The sequence below is a fragment of the Pituophis catenifer genome, unplaced genomic scaffold (genome assembly GCF_029215685.1).
Source record: "Pituophis catenifer annectens isolate HBS135680 unplaced genomic scaffold, rPitCat1.0.hap2 SCAF_4, whole genome shotgun sequence".
Classification (NCBI taxonomy): domain Eukaryota; kingdom Metazoa; phylum Chordata; class Lepidosauria; order Squamata; family Colubridae; genus Pituophis; species Pituophis catenifer.
In genome coordinates this window covers 46,093,406-46,111,009 of record NW_027256884.1, presented here as the reverse complement: position 1 = coordinate 46,111,009, position 17,604 = coordinate 46,093,406, and the positions used below count along the sequence as shown (strand labels likewise).

The 17,604-nt window shown below is 45.5% G+C and overlaps 1 protein-coding gene across 2 annotated transcripts in view; it reads left to right on the top strand.

Annotated features, from left to right (window-relative positions):
* ARHGAP6 (Rho GTPase activating protein 6) overlaps window positions 1-17,604 on the top strand; it is a 285,466-nt gene that overhangs the window by 225,164 nt on the left and 42,698 nt on the right. For both annotated transcript variants that reach the window (XM_070943125.1, XM_070943124.1), the window contains exon 3: window positions 4,766-4,837. In XM_070943125.1, the coding sequence (XP_070799226.1) occupies window positions 4,766-4,837 (72 nt within the window). The remainder of the gene's footprint in view (window positions 1-4,765; window positions 4,838-17,604) is intronic.

Below are 17,604 nucleotides of genomic sequence, written 5' to 3'. Positions count from 1 at the left end.
ACATTCATGCTAACTTAATTATCTTTACTTCCCACTGAAAATAATGGAAATGTTAATCTTGCCATTTATTTTATTACTTACTTTTTGAAGATCTGACTTCTTTTGAAGATCTCTAGAGGTCCAGAAGAGGCTGACCCACTGGCAGAGAAGCCAAAGTGTTTTATTCAGATGATAGTGAAGCTGTAAGAACGTGAAATCTAAGGAAAACATTTGTACCAGCTTCTGCATAAAAGAGTTCGGCTAGGACCATGTGGCTAGCAGCCTTCAGGGATTGAGGCAGCTTCAGAGATTGAGGCAGCAACAGCAGCAGCCAATGAAAGGGGAGGTAGTTTCCTTTGTCTCATTAGACTGAACTGCAAGGCCCTTGTTGATTGGCTGCCATGCCCCAATCCCTGAAGCTGCTCATTCAAACTAGCCAGTCAGCAGCAAGCAGACTGGGCCCAAACTAAGCCTGACCAGACTGGGTAAAAACTAAGTCTGCAGGCCCTCATGGCAGAGAAGCCATAGTCTTTTATTCAGATGGGGAAAGCTGTTTTCCTTACATCTCATGTTCTTATAGTTTCAGCAACATCTGAATAAAACACTTTGGCTTCTCTGACACGTGGCTCAGCTTCTTCTGCAGCTCTTCGAAAAGTAAGTACAGTAAAGCCATAGGAAATGGGGTGGGGAGGGTGGATCGGGGCCAGGGACTCTCCATTTCGGCCTGTAGAAGCCGGGGGAGCCCTAGGAAGACCCTGTAACAGGCCGTTCATGCTGGCAAACAAGCAAAGGAAGGCTACTAAACAGGCAGGTAGCTGGGCCGCGTGGGAGGCTGCAGGGAAGGCAGGCTAGCAAGCTGGGCCGCACTCCCCCCCCCGTGCCTCGTTTTGGCCCTAGGAGGCCTCCCTGCCCTTACCTGGGAGCCAAAATGGGGCGCGTGGTGACTCTGGGAAGGGGCAGGAAGGGGCGGGGCCAGCCAGCAATTTAACTACCGGTTCAGCCCAGGGATGAAATGCTCCCGGTTCGGACCGGCTCAGGTGAGTAGGTAGCAATGGCAGCGGGCAGTTCGGAGAACCATAGCAAAAATCCCTTCCTTCCCAGCCTCCAGCTTGCTTACCTTCGCACACCTGCCTTGCTTCGCTTGCTGTAATCCCTGCAATCCATTGCATCAGCAAGCAACTGAATCTCCCTGCCTGCAATCAAGCTCATCGGTGAGCAGCTCTTTCTGCCTGCCTGCCTGTAAGTTTTTTTCCCTTTTGGGAGCTTTAAAAAAAATAGTTAATTGGGTTTTTTTTTTAGTTGTTCTTTTTTTAGACCTAGCCATTTAAAGTTTAGGAAGTTTTAAATTTAGCTGCTTTTAAATAAAAATAAAAATTAAAATAAAATAAAATAAAATAAAATAATATTTGTGCAGCTTTCTGAGATTTTGTGTGGTTCTGTAGTGTTTCACTCTAACTACACAAACACACAAAATCTCACCAAGCTGTATATGGAATTTTGTATGTGTAAAGTGTGAAAGTTGGTTTTTTGGACTTTTTCTGCCTGTGTGAGGTCCCTGCTTGTTGCAGGGGCCATTTTGGGTCTAGCACAGCTGCTTTTACATTGTGGGTGAGCCAGTTGTGTTGTGTTGTGTTTTGTAGGTTAAAAAAGGGCAAAGAAGTGACGTCAACTTGGCCACACCCACCTGGCCAACAAGCCACACCCACCCAGTCACCTGATCACTAAGCCCCGCCCACAGAATCGGTAGCGAAAATTTTTACATTTCACCCCTGGTTCAGCCAAACCAGCCTGAACCAATTGAATCCCATCACTGGGTTTTTTCCTATAGTTAGACCTTCTCCCACATTAACGGTGCTTCTAGAACATGTTAAAAGTGGAGCTTTTCTGCAAAATTTTTAATGCAAAATTCTCTCCATCATTTTATTTTGGATTGTTATTCACTGATGTTATTCTTGTATGGATTATATTGGGGATTAATGGTTCTGTTCCAATTGGATTAGTTTATTTGAAGCATACTTTTATTTTTACTATGGATGTTTTAACTTCTGATGATTTGTTATGTAAAGGATAGCATTCAACTGATTTTAATAATAAATAAACACAGCATTCCATATGGATGTTTAACCGTGAGATTTTTTTATCCCATTTTTTTTCTATTCCTATAAAAGCCAGATAGATAAAAATTAAGAACTCCTCAAATATAAATATAGTATCAGTTTTTCTGTAATGTTTCTAGTGACTAGTAACCTACTGCTTCTATTAGTAGAAGTAATATGTAATCATTTTATCTAAAAGTTATATATAATCATTTTATCTAACTTACTGCTTCTATTTAACAGAAGTAATACATAATCATTTTATGTAGCTATTCATTTTGTAATCCATGTCATATAAAATTGTCCAGTTTTATTTAACATTTCACTCAAGCTTCCCTCGGGGTGGGGGGGTGGGGATAAAGAACATTAAGACAAAAGTGAGTTGCCATTGTCTTCTTCAAAGTTCCTAAAATCTGATTCTATATAAAAAAGTTCCTCATAGACTCCCTCTCTCTTAAAACTGGATCTTACTAGCACTCTCATACTGTATCAGTATACTTCATGCAATGACATCCATAATAGAGTCATAATATCTATAGAGAATACCATACGTTAGCAATATATAAAGAATATTTATTGTTGTGTTTGCATAATCTTTCACAATTGAGTTTCACTGGATGTCCCAAACCTATCCAATGCCTCTGTACTACACAGACTGACTTTGAAGTCTACCTTTAAACCATAATTAGTATAGAATGCTCCATCTCTTGCCTTTTCCAAAGTAAAAACCTTCAAATGTTTTAAATCTAAGGGATAAAATATTCTGTGTAATGTCAGTGCTTATATAAAGATGTAATGACATTGATGATATTTTCTTTATTGCTAAACATACTGAACCATTCAGTTAATGTCTTCACACTGCTGTCCCATGATTCTCAGATAATTCAAATCGTGTAATATAAGTTTGCAGTTTGATTTATGTGCAATTAGCATTTTACTTAGCAGCTTGCATGCAACTTTTGCTGCTACCGTGTTTCCCTGAAAATAAGACCCAGTCTTATATTTTTTTGAACCCCAAAATAAATGCTTGGCCTTATTTTTGAGGGGATCTTATTATTTTGGGGCACGTGGAGCAAGACAAGGTTCCTCTTGCCATCTTACCTGATTTTCAGCTCGGTCTCCCTAACCCTAAGCAGAGGAAATGGCGGGAACTAGCTGCGCATGCATTTAAATATATTCAGGGAGGGCTTATTTTCAGAGAGGTCTTATTTTAGCGCATGCGCTCAAAAGCCTGATTGGGCTTATTATCCGGGGAGGTCTTATTTTTGGGGTAGCAGGGTATAATTCAACTTTTTCTGCTATAATTCAACTTTTGCTGCAATAATTCCTCCAGATTGAAGAAATATCAATGTCTCTTTTTATTTTAACCACTCGGAGCAATTTGGGACTTTATTGCACAGTTCTCCCTTTGTATCATTTATGAACAAATTGAAAGTGTCAATCACATAAAGTCGATGTCTTTGCATCCCAACATTGCATGAACCAAGTAGAGATATATTATTTTACTCTCTGCTTTTTGTTTCTTATTCAGTTATCACTACAAAAATAAAATCTCTTATCCTATGTTTAATCAGTTTGCTTAGGAAACTTTCATGAGTAATTTTATCCTTTAGTTTGAAATGACAGCAGAAGAATTTCTATGGCGAAAGGACAGCCAAGGAAATGGTTTAACAGATCTTCCCTACATCCTCTCTGATGTCATCTCTCGCTAGTCTCTTTTAGAGATTATGTGTATTTATCAAAGGGAGGCAGCTTTACGTGTGTGGAAAATGGGAATTGGAGCAGAAAGCCAGAGAGTAGCATCTGACCATTTTTTTTTTTCAAATTTAGAAGTTGGGCACAAATGTGTATTTTTGCCTCCAAAGAGTAATTCTGTCCATTACCTTGAAATGTATATTTGCTGAGACCACACTTATTAGACACTAATGGAATTATTTCACTGATGTTCCTGAATTGGTGAATTCTGCAGTTAATGGGAACTGTTTATTGTAAGCCGCATGAGATCTGTCATGGAGTTAATGTGATGTACTTTTTGCTGTTTACACCCCCACTTTTTGTTGAATGGAAAAGCATTCAAACCAGTCTGCAATTTAAAGTAGCATAATTCGGTTACAGGTCCATCCCTTAAATATTCTGAAATGGCAAGTTGAGGCAAACAATTAAGTTCTCCAGTTGAACAAATATCTGCTTAATCGCCTAGAAAATTAGCGGAGTTCTACTTTACAATTCATATACCAAGATGATACGTTAAAGCAGTTTAAGTTTCTTAATCATACTAGAACATTTTATTATAAAATATCTTTTATAAAAGTCTATTTACAAAAATAGATGCATTAGAAAATGTTAGCTAGTATGGCTTCTGCTGTTAAAAGAATAACCTATACATCATAAAGTATAATGTAGGCTTAATCTCAAGGAGATACGAACTTTTTATTATAAATCAGTAATAGTTTTTATAATGGACGTGTTTATTTATAAGCCTATTATAAGATTTGTAGAATATTAAAAGAAAATATACAAAAGACATATTTTTTATCTATCTATTCTAGATAGATAAATAGATATTTATCTATCTATTTCAGATAGATAAAATGATTCATGTGTTATCTGGCATTTCGTAAATTAAACTTGATACCTCATGCAGACAACACTTGCTGCACTTACTAACATTTATTGCTTGTATGTTCTAGATGGACAAAAGAGGAAGAAATCATTGAGAAAGAAACTGGATTCCCTTGGAAAAGAAAAAAACAAAGATAAAGGTATTAAAATGTATGGATATACATAAACTGACACATGGCATATAGTTTACTTTTTAGTTAATTTATATATTTAGTTTTGATCATGATCTCTTTCTGTCACACATCATTTACTTCAGCTTTCCCTGGTTTGGTTCTTTAGCATCTGTTCTCCAACGCGCAGCTTGGAGAATCCAAAGCTTCGGGTTGTTCAGTAGTTGGATAGCCTACACTGAGTGTGTTCCTTTAAGAGATTTATCTTCAGACACGCCCACTTGCTCAACAGAGTCCCAGTTTAGTTCACTCAGTTGAGCCTGTGACACTGTCTGAATTTTTCTCTATATTTCTCTACTAAACTGTTCCTGAAGCTTTGGATTCTCTTCATAATTTTTCTGCATTTTTGTTGGATTAAATTTCTCTCTTCGATTGGTTGGCCAGGGGTGAGTTTTTGCCTGCCACCTCAGGCAGGCTGTCTGGGACTTTTTACCTTCTCCGGGACCCTGGCCACTTATCTGAATCCCCGTTCCACTTTATAGCCGCTGGCGTGTGGGTAGGTTTCCTGGCCTGGCCGGTAACACCGCCCCCGCCCCTTGGACTTGATCTTGGACATTAGCGGCTTGGGATAGTTGCCCTGCTCCCAGCGGCACTTTCTCATTTAAATTTGATCTGGTGGCTGGCGCTGGGATCGCTTCTGAACGATCGCGCGCCTGGGAAGCACAGGGACAACGCCGCAACTTCCCCTTGCCGATACTTCAATCAGCAGCTTCAATTTTAAATCGCAAGCGGCTTTTCTCAGCTCCAGTCGTCCCACGCAGCCCTGGAAGTTCTTCTGAGGCTTCAGCTGCTCTTCTCTATCGTTGGCTTCCCTCCTCGTCCTCTCGCTTGCTGGGCAGCGGCGCTAGGAGCATTTGACATTTTCGCGCCCTTTTTCGCCCACCTCAGCGCTCAGAGCCGCCATTTGTGACAGCTCACGCCAAGTTGCCTGTCCCTCCGGCGAGCCTTCTCTAACCCTCCCTACAGCTGGGCACCTCGCTTCCACCATCAGGGGAGGCGATAAGCAAAGGACTCCCTGCCAGAAAAAAATCATTTATTCTTCTGCAGCCCTCCCCTGAAGCCATTCCCTCCACGCTGGTGCAAGGAAGTCAACGGCTGTTTTATTCTGCCCAGCAACTGCCTTGCGCATGCGCAGTTGGCTGCTGGAAGCCAAAGCCTCCTGCTGGCAATTTCTTGGGCTTATGACATTGCCTCTGTGTTATAACTGTTGGAGTTCTTAGTTCTCCCATTGTTCTTTGGACTTACCTGCTGTGCTTCCTTTGGTTCTTCTACTGTAATCATCTGTTTTTACATTTAAAAAAAAAAAAAAAAGAGAAGACAAGATCCTGATTAATTCACATTCAGTTATAAATATTAATTAAAAAAAAAAAAAAAAAAAAACTTATCTACATAACCATAAAAATATAAGATACTTACTTGAAATTCATCTTCATCATCTATAAAAAAAAAAAAAAAAAAAAATTAATAATAATAATATAATAATAATAATAATTAAAAAAAAAAAAAAAAAAAAAAAAAAAAAAAACAACGAACGGGAAAGAGACAGAACAGGAAGCGAAGGTTCCGACATGGCGGAACGTGCTCTCTCCTCGGATCTGGAGGACAACAACAGCTCTCCCGAGCGCCTCCACGAACAGGCCAAGCAGCGTAAAAGGTCCCGGAAACGCGCTGCGCATCCATCTTCGTCGGCTGCTCCATGTTCTAAAAAGACAAAACACTCATCAGCTGCTGACAAGGACGCCTCCAGGAGACACAAGGCCCTGGAGCGCCAGTTCGAGAAAGCGCGCAGCCAGTCAAGGCAAGCGGCACTCACTCACTTACCGACGCCACTCTCGCCCGTTGTCGAAGCTACGGTCCAGCCCGTCCATCAGGCTCCTCAACAACATTTGCAACCGTTGTATCAATCGCCAAACATGGAAGTTTTCCCTGAGGCTTTTTCGACACACTGCTTGGAACCGGTGGACCTCTCGTGTAGTGCCATTCCTCCTCGGCGGTCTCAGCCGGAGGCAACCTTTACTCCCACGGCGGCAGGCTTGCGCGCCACGGAAGCAGCTCCTCCACCTTCTCAGTATGATATTCAGCAGATCATCTCTGACACGGTTACCAGGACACTGGCAGCAACTTCTCAACAAGCTGCACCATATGGAGCCTGGCCTCAGCCACGTTTTCCTCCTCCTCCTCTGGCCCGGGACTCTCAACAGGTCCCTGCCCAGTATCAGACTATGACGCATGGGTCCGAGCTCTATCTGGACCATGGTCACCGCGAGGAGTCTTCTTCGGAGGAGGGAGAGTGCGACCCGTCGGATATGGACTTATCTGATGATGCAGATATGCCACCCGAAAAGCCAGCCTTCTCTGGGCTCTTTCGGCCCTCGCTGTTCAAATCGCTCCTGCGCAAGGCCAAGTTGGCCACAAATATGGCTGACCCAGTCTCTCAAGTTGATCAACCCGGTACCTCTCAACAACATGAGGCCTTGTTTACGGCGCCTAAGGCGCAAGCGGACTTTATTCCATGTCCACAGCTTTTTTCTGAGGTGGTCCAACGATCCTGGACCACGCCCTCCTCCTTGCCCGCTCCTTCGGGGCTAGACAAAAAGCTTTATTGTTCGGCGCCTAGTCTCCAAGATCTCCTTCAGTTGCCGACTGTAGACGCGCCAGTGGCCAATCTGACGGCTTCCTCTGTAATTTCCAACGACGTCGCCGACGGTTTGCGCTCAGAGGACCGAAAAGCTGAGTTTAACTTCCGACGTACTCACAACGCGGCCGCCTGGGCGGTTAGGGCAGCCACCTCAGCTTCCTTCTTCAGTCGTGCCTGCTTAATCTGGCTCCGCCAACTTCACGAGCGCCTTCCCCCGGCGGATTCACGCCTCCGCCAAGACGTCAACAAACTGGTGGCGGCTACTGAATATACGGCGGACGCTTCGCTCAATGCCGCGAAGTTCGCTTCGCGCGCCCTGGTGTCGTCCGTCACATCTCGCCGTCTATTATGGCTTAAAAATTGGAGAGCTGATGCCAAGTCTAGGTGGCGCCTCGCCTCAACTCCATATAAGGGTTCCCGTCTTTTTGGAGAGGCCTTAGACCCCATCCTTGTCGAGGATAAGGATAAACGGAAGGTGATGCCATCCTCGTATAAGAGGGCAGATCGTAGACCATCGTCCTACTTCACCAGGCAGCCCTTTCGGAACGACTCCGGCCCTTCGGGGTCCTTCTCCTCAAGGCCCTATTCTCAAGGATTCGACCGTTCCCTCGATAGATCCTCCTTCAGAGACCGTGGTCGAAAGGCCTCAGCACCCAAACGGCCATTTCGAGGTACGGGATCCCGTACCTTTCGAAGAGGGAAGTGACTACATCCATCTTCCCATTGGCGGCCGTCTGACTCATTTTCTTCCCCAGTGGGAGATCTCGACGTCGGACGCCTGGGTGCTCCAGACAATCCGTCTTGGCCTTACCCTGGAGTTCCGCTCCAGACCTCCCTCACACTTTGTCCAATGCCCTATTTCTCCCAACCTGGGCAAGCGCCAACTAATGGAGGCAGAAATCCATCACCTGCTTCAAATCCAAGCCATCGAACCGGTTCCCCACCATCATCGCGGGACCGGCTTCTATTCAATTTTCTTCCTGGTCCCCAAATCATCCGGGGGTCACAGAGGCATCCTAGATCTCAAGAGGCTGAACGAATTTATAGTATATCATCAGTTCAAAATGGAGTCCCTCCGATCAATTCTGGCTTCCATTCGACCATCGGACTGGATGACCTCTATCGATTTGAAAGAAGCTTACCTCCACGTACCCATACGACTGTCCCATCGTCGTTTCCTACGCTTTGCCTACAACAACAGGCATTACCAATACAGAGCAATGCCCTTCGGCCTCTCCTCCGCCCCAAGGACCTTTACAAAGCTCCTGGCAGCAGTGGCGGCCCATCTACGTCAACATCCGGTCCGGCTCCACTGCTACTTGGACGATATCCTAGTGCTCTCCCCTTCTCCGGCCCGGGCATCCCGAGACCTAGAAGCGGTGTGTCGCTGCCTTCGTCATCATGGCTTCTCCCTCAACATCCCGAAGAGCCAATTGCAGCCCACTACTTGCATTCTCCATCTTGGGACATTAATAGATTCTGTAAGGGGCCAGGTGTTCCTGTCAACGGACCGGTGTTCCAGTCTCCAGTCATTAACATCCCAGATCCTCTCCTCTCGGAAGGTGCCCTTGCTGCTCCTGTCCCGCCTGCTCGGCAAAATGATTTCCTGCCTGTCTGTCGTCCCTTGGGCGAGATTCCATTCACGCCAGCTCCAGTGGTTCCTCCTCCCCTTTCAGAGAACCAGGAGAAGCAACTCTCCCACGCAAGTTTCCCTCCCGCCAGAGGTCTCAAGGTCTCTCCTCTGGTGGTCCTCCCAGAGCCTACATCAGGGCAGCTACTTCCAGAATCTACAGCGCCTGGTAGTGACAACGGACGCCAGCCTGACGGGATGGGGAGGTCATCTTTTATCCCACGTTGCCCAGGGAACGTGGTCAGCAGAGGAGAGCCTCAACGGGATCAATTGGTTGGAACTCCGTGCGATCCGCCTCTCCCTCCAACGGTTCCAGCAGATTGTGTCGGGGCACCATGTCCTGATACGCACGGACAATGTAACAGCAAAGGCGCACGTGAACCGCCAGGGGGGGACTCGCTCGGGTCCATTGATGGAGGAAACGACCCTACTGCTGATCTGGGCGGAGACGCACGTCCTGTCCCTTGTGGCGGAGCACATCGCCGGGACCACGAACATCACAGCGGACTGGCTCAGCAGGCAACACTTGGACCACGCCGAGTGGCGACTTCACCCAGATCTGTTCGCCGAGATCGTCCGCAGATTCGGCACGCCTCTAATCGATCTATTTGCCAGCCGCGACAATACTCACCTCCCCAGGTTCTTCACCCGGTACCAGTGCCCTCAGGCGGAGGGAGTCGACGCCCTCGCCTCTCCCTGGCCCAGGGGTCTCCTCTATGCCTTTCCCCCTCTACCGCTCCTTCCTCGTCTGATCCGCAGGATAATAGCAGACAGGGCAGACGTCGTTCTGGTCGCACCCCACTGGCCTCGGAGGTCCTGGTTTGCGGATCTGGTGGACCTGTCAGTGGCACGGCCGTGGAGGATTCCAGGGGACAGGATCGTTCTCAGCCAGGGGGTCATTCTGCACCCAGACCCGCAGTGGTTGCAGTTGACCGCCTGGCGCTTGAACGGATCTTGCTAAGGCGAGCCAACGTGCCTAGCAATGCGATCCCCACGATTCAGGCGTCAAGACGGCCGTCAACATGCCGCATTTATAACGCAACCTGGAACTCCTTCTGCTCCTGGTGTGCTAAATTCCACCTGGATCCAACGTCTGCTTCTGTCCCCGAAGTGCTGGGATTCCTTCAGCGGGGCATGGACAAGCACCTTGCGCCTAACACTCTTCGTCGCCAAGTTGCTGCACTTAGTACGGTCCTTTCGACTTCTGCAAAGCTTCCTCTCTCCCAGGACCCGACGATTCGTGACTTTCTGCGAGGGGCATCCAACCTGCGCCCTCCTGTTATACATCGATACCCGACCTGGGATTTGACTCTGGTCCTTCAGGCCCTCATGCACCCTCCATTTGAACCTCTCGCCTCCATCAGCCTCCGCTTTCTGACTCTTAAGGTGGCGTTTCTGGTCGCGATTACTTCGGCTCGCCGTGTATCCGAACTAGCTGCACTGTCTGTGAGAAGCGACCTTTGTGTCTTCCACGCAAATCGCGTGGTACTAAGACTAGACCCCTCATTCCTGCCTAAAGTAAATTCCACATTCCATCGAGCCCAGGAATTGATCCTTCCGGACTTCTGCCCCGATCCTCGACATCCTCGGGAAGCGGACTGGCACCTGCTAGATGTCCGACGGGCTCTGCGCCGGTATATTAAGCGGACTGAGCATTTCCGGAAATCTGAATCGCTCTTCATTTCCTTTCTGCCCGCTTCCATGGGCCGGAAGGTTTCTTCCACGACAATTGGGAGATGGATTAAATCCTGCATCTCTAGGGCTTATTCGGCTCGGAACAAACCGGTTCCGCAGAGAATTCTTCCACACTCCACCAGGAGCGCCGCCACTACGGCCGCCTGGGCCACTAATGCCTCCATTTCCGACATATGCAGGGCGGCTACCTGGTCATCCTTGAACCCCTTCATCAGGCACTACAAGGTGGATACCTTTGCCTCGGCGGAGGCATCCTTCGGCCGCCGGGTGCTCCAAGCTGTATGCAACTCTTCAGACGACGTACAGCAGCCGGGTTCCCTCCCTGTCTGAACTTGCTTGGGTAAATCCCGAAGCTTTGGATTCTCCAAGCTGCGCGTTGGAGAACGGACGTTGCTTACCTGAACGTCCCTTCTCGACGCGCAGCTGGAGAATCCAACCCACCCAACTTGGCTGCTGGACATTCCTTCCTTACGCTCTACTGCTCCTTACTTCGTGAACAAAACTGGGACTCTGTTGAGCAAGTGGGCGTGTCTGAAGATAAATCTCTTAAAGGAACACACTCAGTGTAGGCTATCCAACTACTGAACAACCCGAAGCTTTGGATTCTCCAGCTGCGCGTCGAGAAGGGACGTTCAGGTAAGCAACGTCCGTTTTAACTAACTGGCATAGCTAATCAATAAATAAAGATTAAGATAACTAATTGGCATACCATCCATAAATCTGTGAACATTGATTTGGTATTCTTAAAATTGTAATCCAACATTTCTAGAGGCATGAGAAGACTAATATATAGAATATAATAATATATTAGTGATTTTTTTAAAAATGAAAATAAATATTAACCCAATGTAGGAAATACCAGCAAATATTATTTGCCCAACTTCTTAAAATAAAGTTCCCAGCTGGTCCTTTATCCTAATATGCCATTGATAGTCTTGATTAAAAAACAAAAGCAAAAATAAAAAATATAAGCTGTGAGGCTACTACAGGTAGTCCTTGACTTATGATCACAATTGGCACTAGATTTCTGTTTGTACGTCATAATAGCTGTAAATCGAGGCACCTGTATGACATGATTTTAGGAATTTTTTTGAGGTTAAACAAACACCATGGTCATAAGCGTGAAGCCATTCTTCTGAATGGATTCCCCCCCCCGAATAATGATCACGTGACCAGAGATGCTGCAACTAAGTCATGAAGGTGAGCTGGTTGCCAAGCAAACAAAATGCATTCACTTGACTATGGAAGTATGTGAATAATTTTTTTAGTTTTATTGCCCACAAAACATTCATTCTGGGCCTGTCATAATTTTGAATGCACATTAAGTGACCGGTTGTAACTTGAGGACTACCTATACTCCTAAAAAAGGTACTCTCTAAATATATTTAGAAAAACTGTGCTAATAGAACATTATGTGTTCTTAGAATAACAGAGTTGGAAGGAACTTTGTAGGTCATTTAGTACAATTGCCTGCTCAAGCAGGAGACCCTATACCATTTCTGACAAGTGGCTGTCCAGTCTCTTCTTGAAAGCTTCCAGTGATGAAGCACCCACAACTTCTGAAGGAAAGCTGTTCATTGTTGATTGTTCTCACTGTCAGAAAATTTCTCCTTATTTCTAGGTTAAATCTCTCCTTGATCAGTTTCCATCCATTGTTCCTTGTCTGGCCTTCAGGTGCCTTGGATAATAGGTTCTCCCTCTTTTCTCTGTGACAGGCCCTCAAATATTGAAACATTGCTATCATGTCACCCATGGTCTTTCTCTAAACTAGACTAGCCATGCCCAGTTCTTGTAACATTCTTCATATGTTTTAGCCTCCAGGCCTCTAATCATTTTTGTTGCTGTTCTCTGCACTTTTTCTAGAGTCTCAACATCTTTTTTATTGTGCGGTGACTAAACTGGATGCAGTATTCTAGGTGTGGCCTTACTAAGGCTTTATAGTGTTGTACTAATATCTCATGTGATCTCGATTCAATCCCTCTGTTAATGCAATTTAGGATTGCATTGGCTTTTTTGGCTGCTGCTGTACACTGCTGACTCATATTTAATTGATTGTGGTTTTTCTTTTCTTTTTCTTTTTCTTTCTTTGGTTTTTCTAAGTGTAAGATGTTACTTTTTTCTATGTTGAATTTTATTTTGTTAGATAGGGCCCAATGTTCAAGTCTGTGGATATCCATCTGGATCTTGCACTTATCATTTAGGGTGTTGGCTATTCCTGCCAGTTTAGTGTCATCTGCGAATCTGATGAGTTCCCCTTTTATTCCCTCATCTAAATCATTCATGAAGATATTGAAGAGTACTGGGTCTAAGACAGAACCTTGTGGTACCCCACTGCTTACTTCTCTCTATCTAGATGTAGTACCATTAAGGTCGACTCGTTGAATATGGTTTGTCTGTCAGTTACAAATCCATCTGGTGGTGATGCTATCTATCCCACTTTTTCTAGTTTACCAAGAAGTAAGTTGTAGTCTACTTTGTTGAATGCCTTAATGAAATTAACTATACGGTATACTATGTCCACAGCATTTCGCTGGTCTACTAATTTAGTCACTTTGTCAAAGAATGAAATAAGATTGGTTTGGCATGATCTGTTTTTAACAAATCCATGCTGGCTTCTAGTTATAATTTTATTTGTTGCTTAGATGTTCACAGATCTGTTTTTTGATTATCTTTTCCAGTACCTTCTCAGGTATTGATGTTAGGCTGATTGGTCTGCAGTTTCCTAGGTCTGATTTCCCCCCCCCTTTTTTTTTTTTTGAAGATGGAAACCACATCAGTTCTTCTATGGGCATAAGCGTATACATGGAACATGTTTCGCAGATCACAATAGTATCAGTTCATTTAAACATGTCAAAGTTTAAAATTTTCAGTGTTGAATTTCAAAATTTTCAGTGTTAAGTGGGGCTTAAATGCAAGGTTCATTCTTATCCTGTCATGGAGTACTGTTAGAGTATTATTTATAATAATCCCTCTCCTCTTGTTGTGATCCTTTCCCTCCTTGCCTTCTTATGAGCTTTATTTATCCCCCTCTTCTCTGCATTTTCATATTCCGTACTTGTTATTGTCTACTCAGCCTACATATTTATGCCTTTATTCTTTGCCTTGTGTTCTATAGTTGTTTTTATCCTCTCTTCCTACTTGCCTTATGCCCACCATTATCGGATATTCATCCCTCCCTGCTTTTCTTTGTCCATGTCATTGCCCCCCCCACCCCCGATTGTTGGTCTGCCATGCTGTTCTGTTGCTGCTCACAGTCACCGGTTCACTGGTCCCCATGACAGCCACCAATTCTACAGTTGCTCCCTATCGCTTTCCTCCCTGCCTTACATGCTTCTCTCAGGCTCTGGTTCGTTGTACTGTATAACTGTATTTATTACAATTACACTTGGTCAGTAGGAGCTTTGTGGCTCTGGTGGTTAGGACACTTGAGTTGGAGGTTAGCAAGCCCGTGTTCAAGATCCAAGTGCTGCAGTGGATGGAATGAGCTTTTGTCCTTCGCTCCAACTCCTGCCAGGGACATGAAAGGAGCCCCCAACTGGTGTCTCCAATCAACAGTGATGTAATTGGCTAATCCTTTCAACTCGGAAGTGCCTTGGTACTTCTGACATGAGTGCAAAGTCCCAGAAATATGAATATTTCGGATTTTGGAATACGTCACTAAATCCCTATTTCTAATTTAATTAAATACAGGCATGAGTAGGCCTCCCTATCCATAGTGTAATTGCTTGGCTGCAAAGTTACAATTAAGAATGTTTTTAACCCATTAGAACTATTTTGTCAAGTGATAAAGCAGAATGGGTAGTTTGTGAGAGATATAAAAAGTCTTACCTGACCTGAATATGAATGGTCTTGTATATACACTATAACAATTATATATTTTAATTATATATATATATGTTCAGTAATATTTCAAATAGATTGATAAAGAGACACAGAGAGAGAAAAACCCAGCTCTGCATCATATTTAAAATTTGACAGTATTTTTGGGTGTAAAGGCACAGATCGGAAAGACAGGTCTGTTAAGTGTTTTATGTAAAGTTGGTAGACTGATGATAAATGATACACAGTGTTAGATTTCTTTAAGGGTGCTATAATTCTTTTAGTCCTTCCCTCTAAATTGCTTTCATTTTCATAGTCTCTTTACAGATATTTTCTGAGTATTTTCTTAGTCCACCAGCTCATGTTACAGCAATATTTCTTTCTTAGAATTTCCATGTGGATAAGATACTTGGAAGTAGACTTCACCTTTTTTCTTGGAATATAAACAGTTTCTCCTTTGCCTGCCCATAGCTCTCTGCTCTTGGCTGACTCTGCTTCTTTTTTGTCAATCCTGTGTGATTTATTATGCTTCCATTTCATTTTTTTTCCTGGATACATATCTTGTCTTGTTTAGATGAATTTATATGCTGTAGGCTCAAATATCAATGACACACTCCAAACTCCAGCACCATCAGCAGTCCCACATTCCAGCCTCAGCTGTCTTGCCTCGAGCCATTTCCTCTACTTCCTATGAATTCTATTTATTGGCTAGCAGCTGGCAAGCAGGGTGAAAACATATGAAGATTTTTGTTTCTTCTAGAATAATTTGAAAGTACTGAGCAGTGAAGAAGATTGTTCAGAAGATTGTTGTTTTTACAAAACAACAGAGAGGATTAAAAAAAAAAAATCCTTCTCTGAATATATGCATTAAAGAATATGTTCACATTTTCCAGCATCCTCTATGTGAACTTCCTTCTATAGCCTCATCAACAAGTAGACAAGTCATTACTATTTTCAAATCCTGATTCCTCCTCCATCTTCGCATGTGGTGAAGAGGGGGTTGAGGGGCTTTTTAATTTCTTTTTTAACCAAAGTTTTAAGGTGTTCTGGGAGGGGGGGGTAGGGTTGTGGGTTTGGGGGATAAACCACTGAGGGGGAGGCCGGGTCCGAGAGTGGGTCACGTAACGGGGGGTGCGGGGTCTGGAGTCAATGAGGGGGTTAGAGTCCATACTGAGGAGGACGAAACCATCAGTACTGTAAGTGGGAGGGGCAGATATGGTGGGAGCAGGGGGCCATATCTGGTTATGGGGACACGCGCCCGCTGTCTCCGAGCAGTGGCATGCTCCGGCCCCCAATGCTCCTCTCGTTCCCCAGGTTGCACAGATCCTCAGGGCCTGGGCCTTTGGCTGATGTTGTGCAACGCCAGGTCCGTTGTAAATAAAGCCCCTCTCATTTGTGATCTTGTTCAAGAGGGGGGAGTGGACCTGGCGGGTATTACGGAGACCTGGTTGAGCCAGAAATGTGCCCACCAGGCTTCTGAGCATTACATCAGCCGAGGGTTCAGGGGAGGGGTGGGGGGGGTAGCACTAGTTATAAAGGATAAGTGGTCCAAAGGAGGCCACTGTGCCTCAGATAGCCGGATGTGAGTCCCTCTTTGTGAAGTGGGGTCATGGGGTGCAGGTGGGCCTGCTGATCACGTACCTGGCTCCCTGCCACGTGGCGACGGCCCTGCCTGAACTGCTCAATGTGATAGCCGGGATGGCGGTTGATACCCCCAGACTTATGGTTATGGGGGATTTCAACCTGCCGTCCGTCGGTGAAACATCTGAGGCGGCTCGGGAGTTCATGGCTTCCATGACAGCCATGGACCTGACCCAGTTAGTTCATGGCCCTACACACATAGGGGGACACACTCTGGACTTGGTTTTCATCTCTGGCCAGTGGCTGAATGGTTTAGATATAGGGGATGTAGTGATTAAACCCTTGTCATGGTCTGACCATTCTTTCCTCCAACTTGACCTTCAAACCGCTACATCCCGCCGCAGGGAGATGGAACTGACTAGGTGGTTCCGCCCCAGGCGCCTGATGGATCCTGATAGGTTCCAGACGGAGCTTGGGCCATTCCCTGAGGCTCTGGCTCACAACCCGGCTGAAGACCTGGTGGCCGCCTGGGATAGGGTGGCCGCTGGAGCTTTGGACCGTGTTGTGCCTTTGTGGCCTCTGACCTACCGCCAATCTCACTTAGCTCCCTGGTTCTCCGAGGAGCTGAGGGAGATGAAGCGCCAGAAAAGACGCCTAGGGAGCAGTTGGAGGGCTAGCCTTTCCAAACACTGGTAAGGTCTCATATTAAGACCTACCTAGTGGCAATAAAAACAGCAAAGTTTAATTATTTTTCTGTTCTTATTGCATCTGCAGATAACCGCCCAGCCACCCTGTTCAGGGTGATCTGCTCCCTGCTCCATCCGGGAGCGCAGGAGGACCCCTTGGAGGGCAGGGCTGAGGATTTTGTGCAGTATCTGCATGACAAAGTCGCTCAAATTCGGGAAGGCCTGGACTCTGACTGGGTAGATACAGGCGGGGTGACGGAGACAGGTCTTGAGTGCGTTATCTGGGAGGAGTTTGACCCAGTGACCCCTGAAGACGTGGACAGGATTCTGGGTAGACTTAGCGCGGCCACATGTTTATTGGACCCGTGTCCCTCCTGGTTGGTGCTGGTTTCCCGGGAGGTGACACGAGGCTGGCTCCAGGGGGTTGTTAACGCTTCTTTGAGAGAGGGCTACTTTCCCGCCACCTTGAAAGAGGCAGTGGTGAGGCCCCTCCTCAAGAAGCCCTCCTTGGACCCGGCTGTTTTAGCAAATTATCGTCCAGTCTCCAACCTTCGCTTTGTGGCGAAGGTTGTTGAGAGTGTGGTGGCATGACAGTTCCCCCAGTATCTGGATGAAGCGGTCTATCTCGATCCGTTCCAGTCGGGCTTCAGGCCTAGGCACAGCACAGAAACGGCATTGGTCACATTGG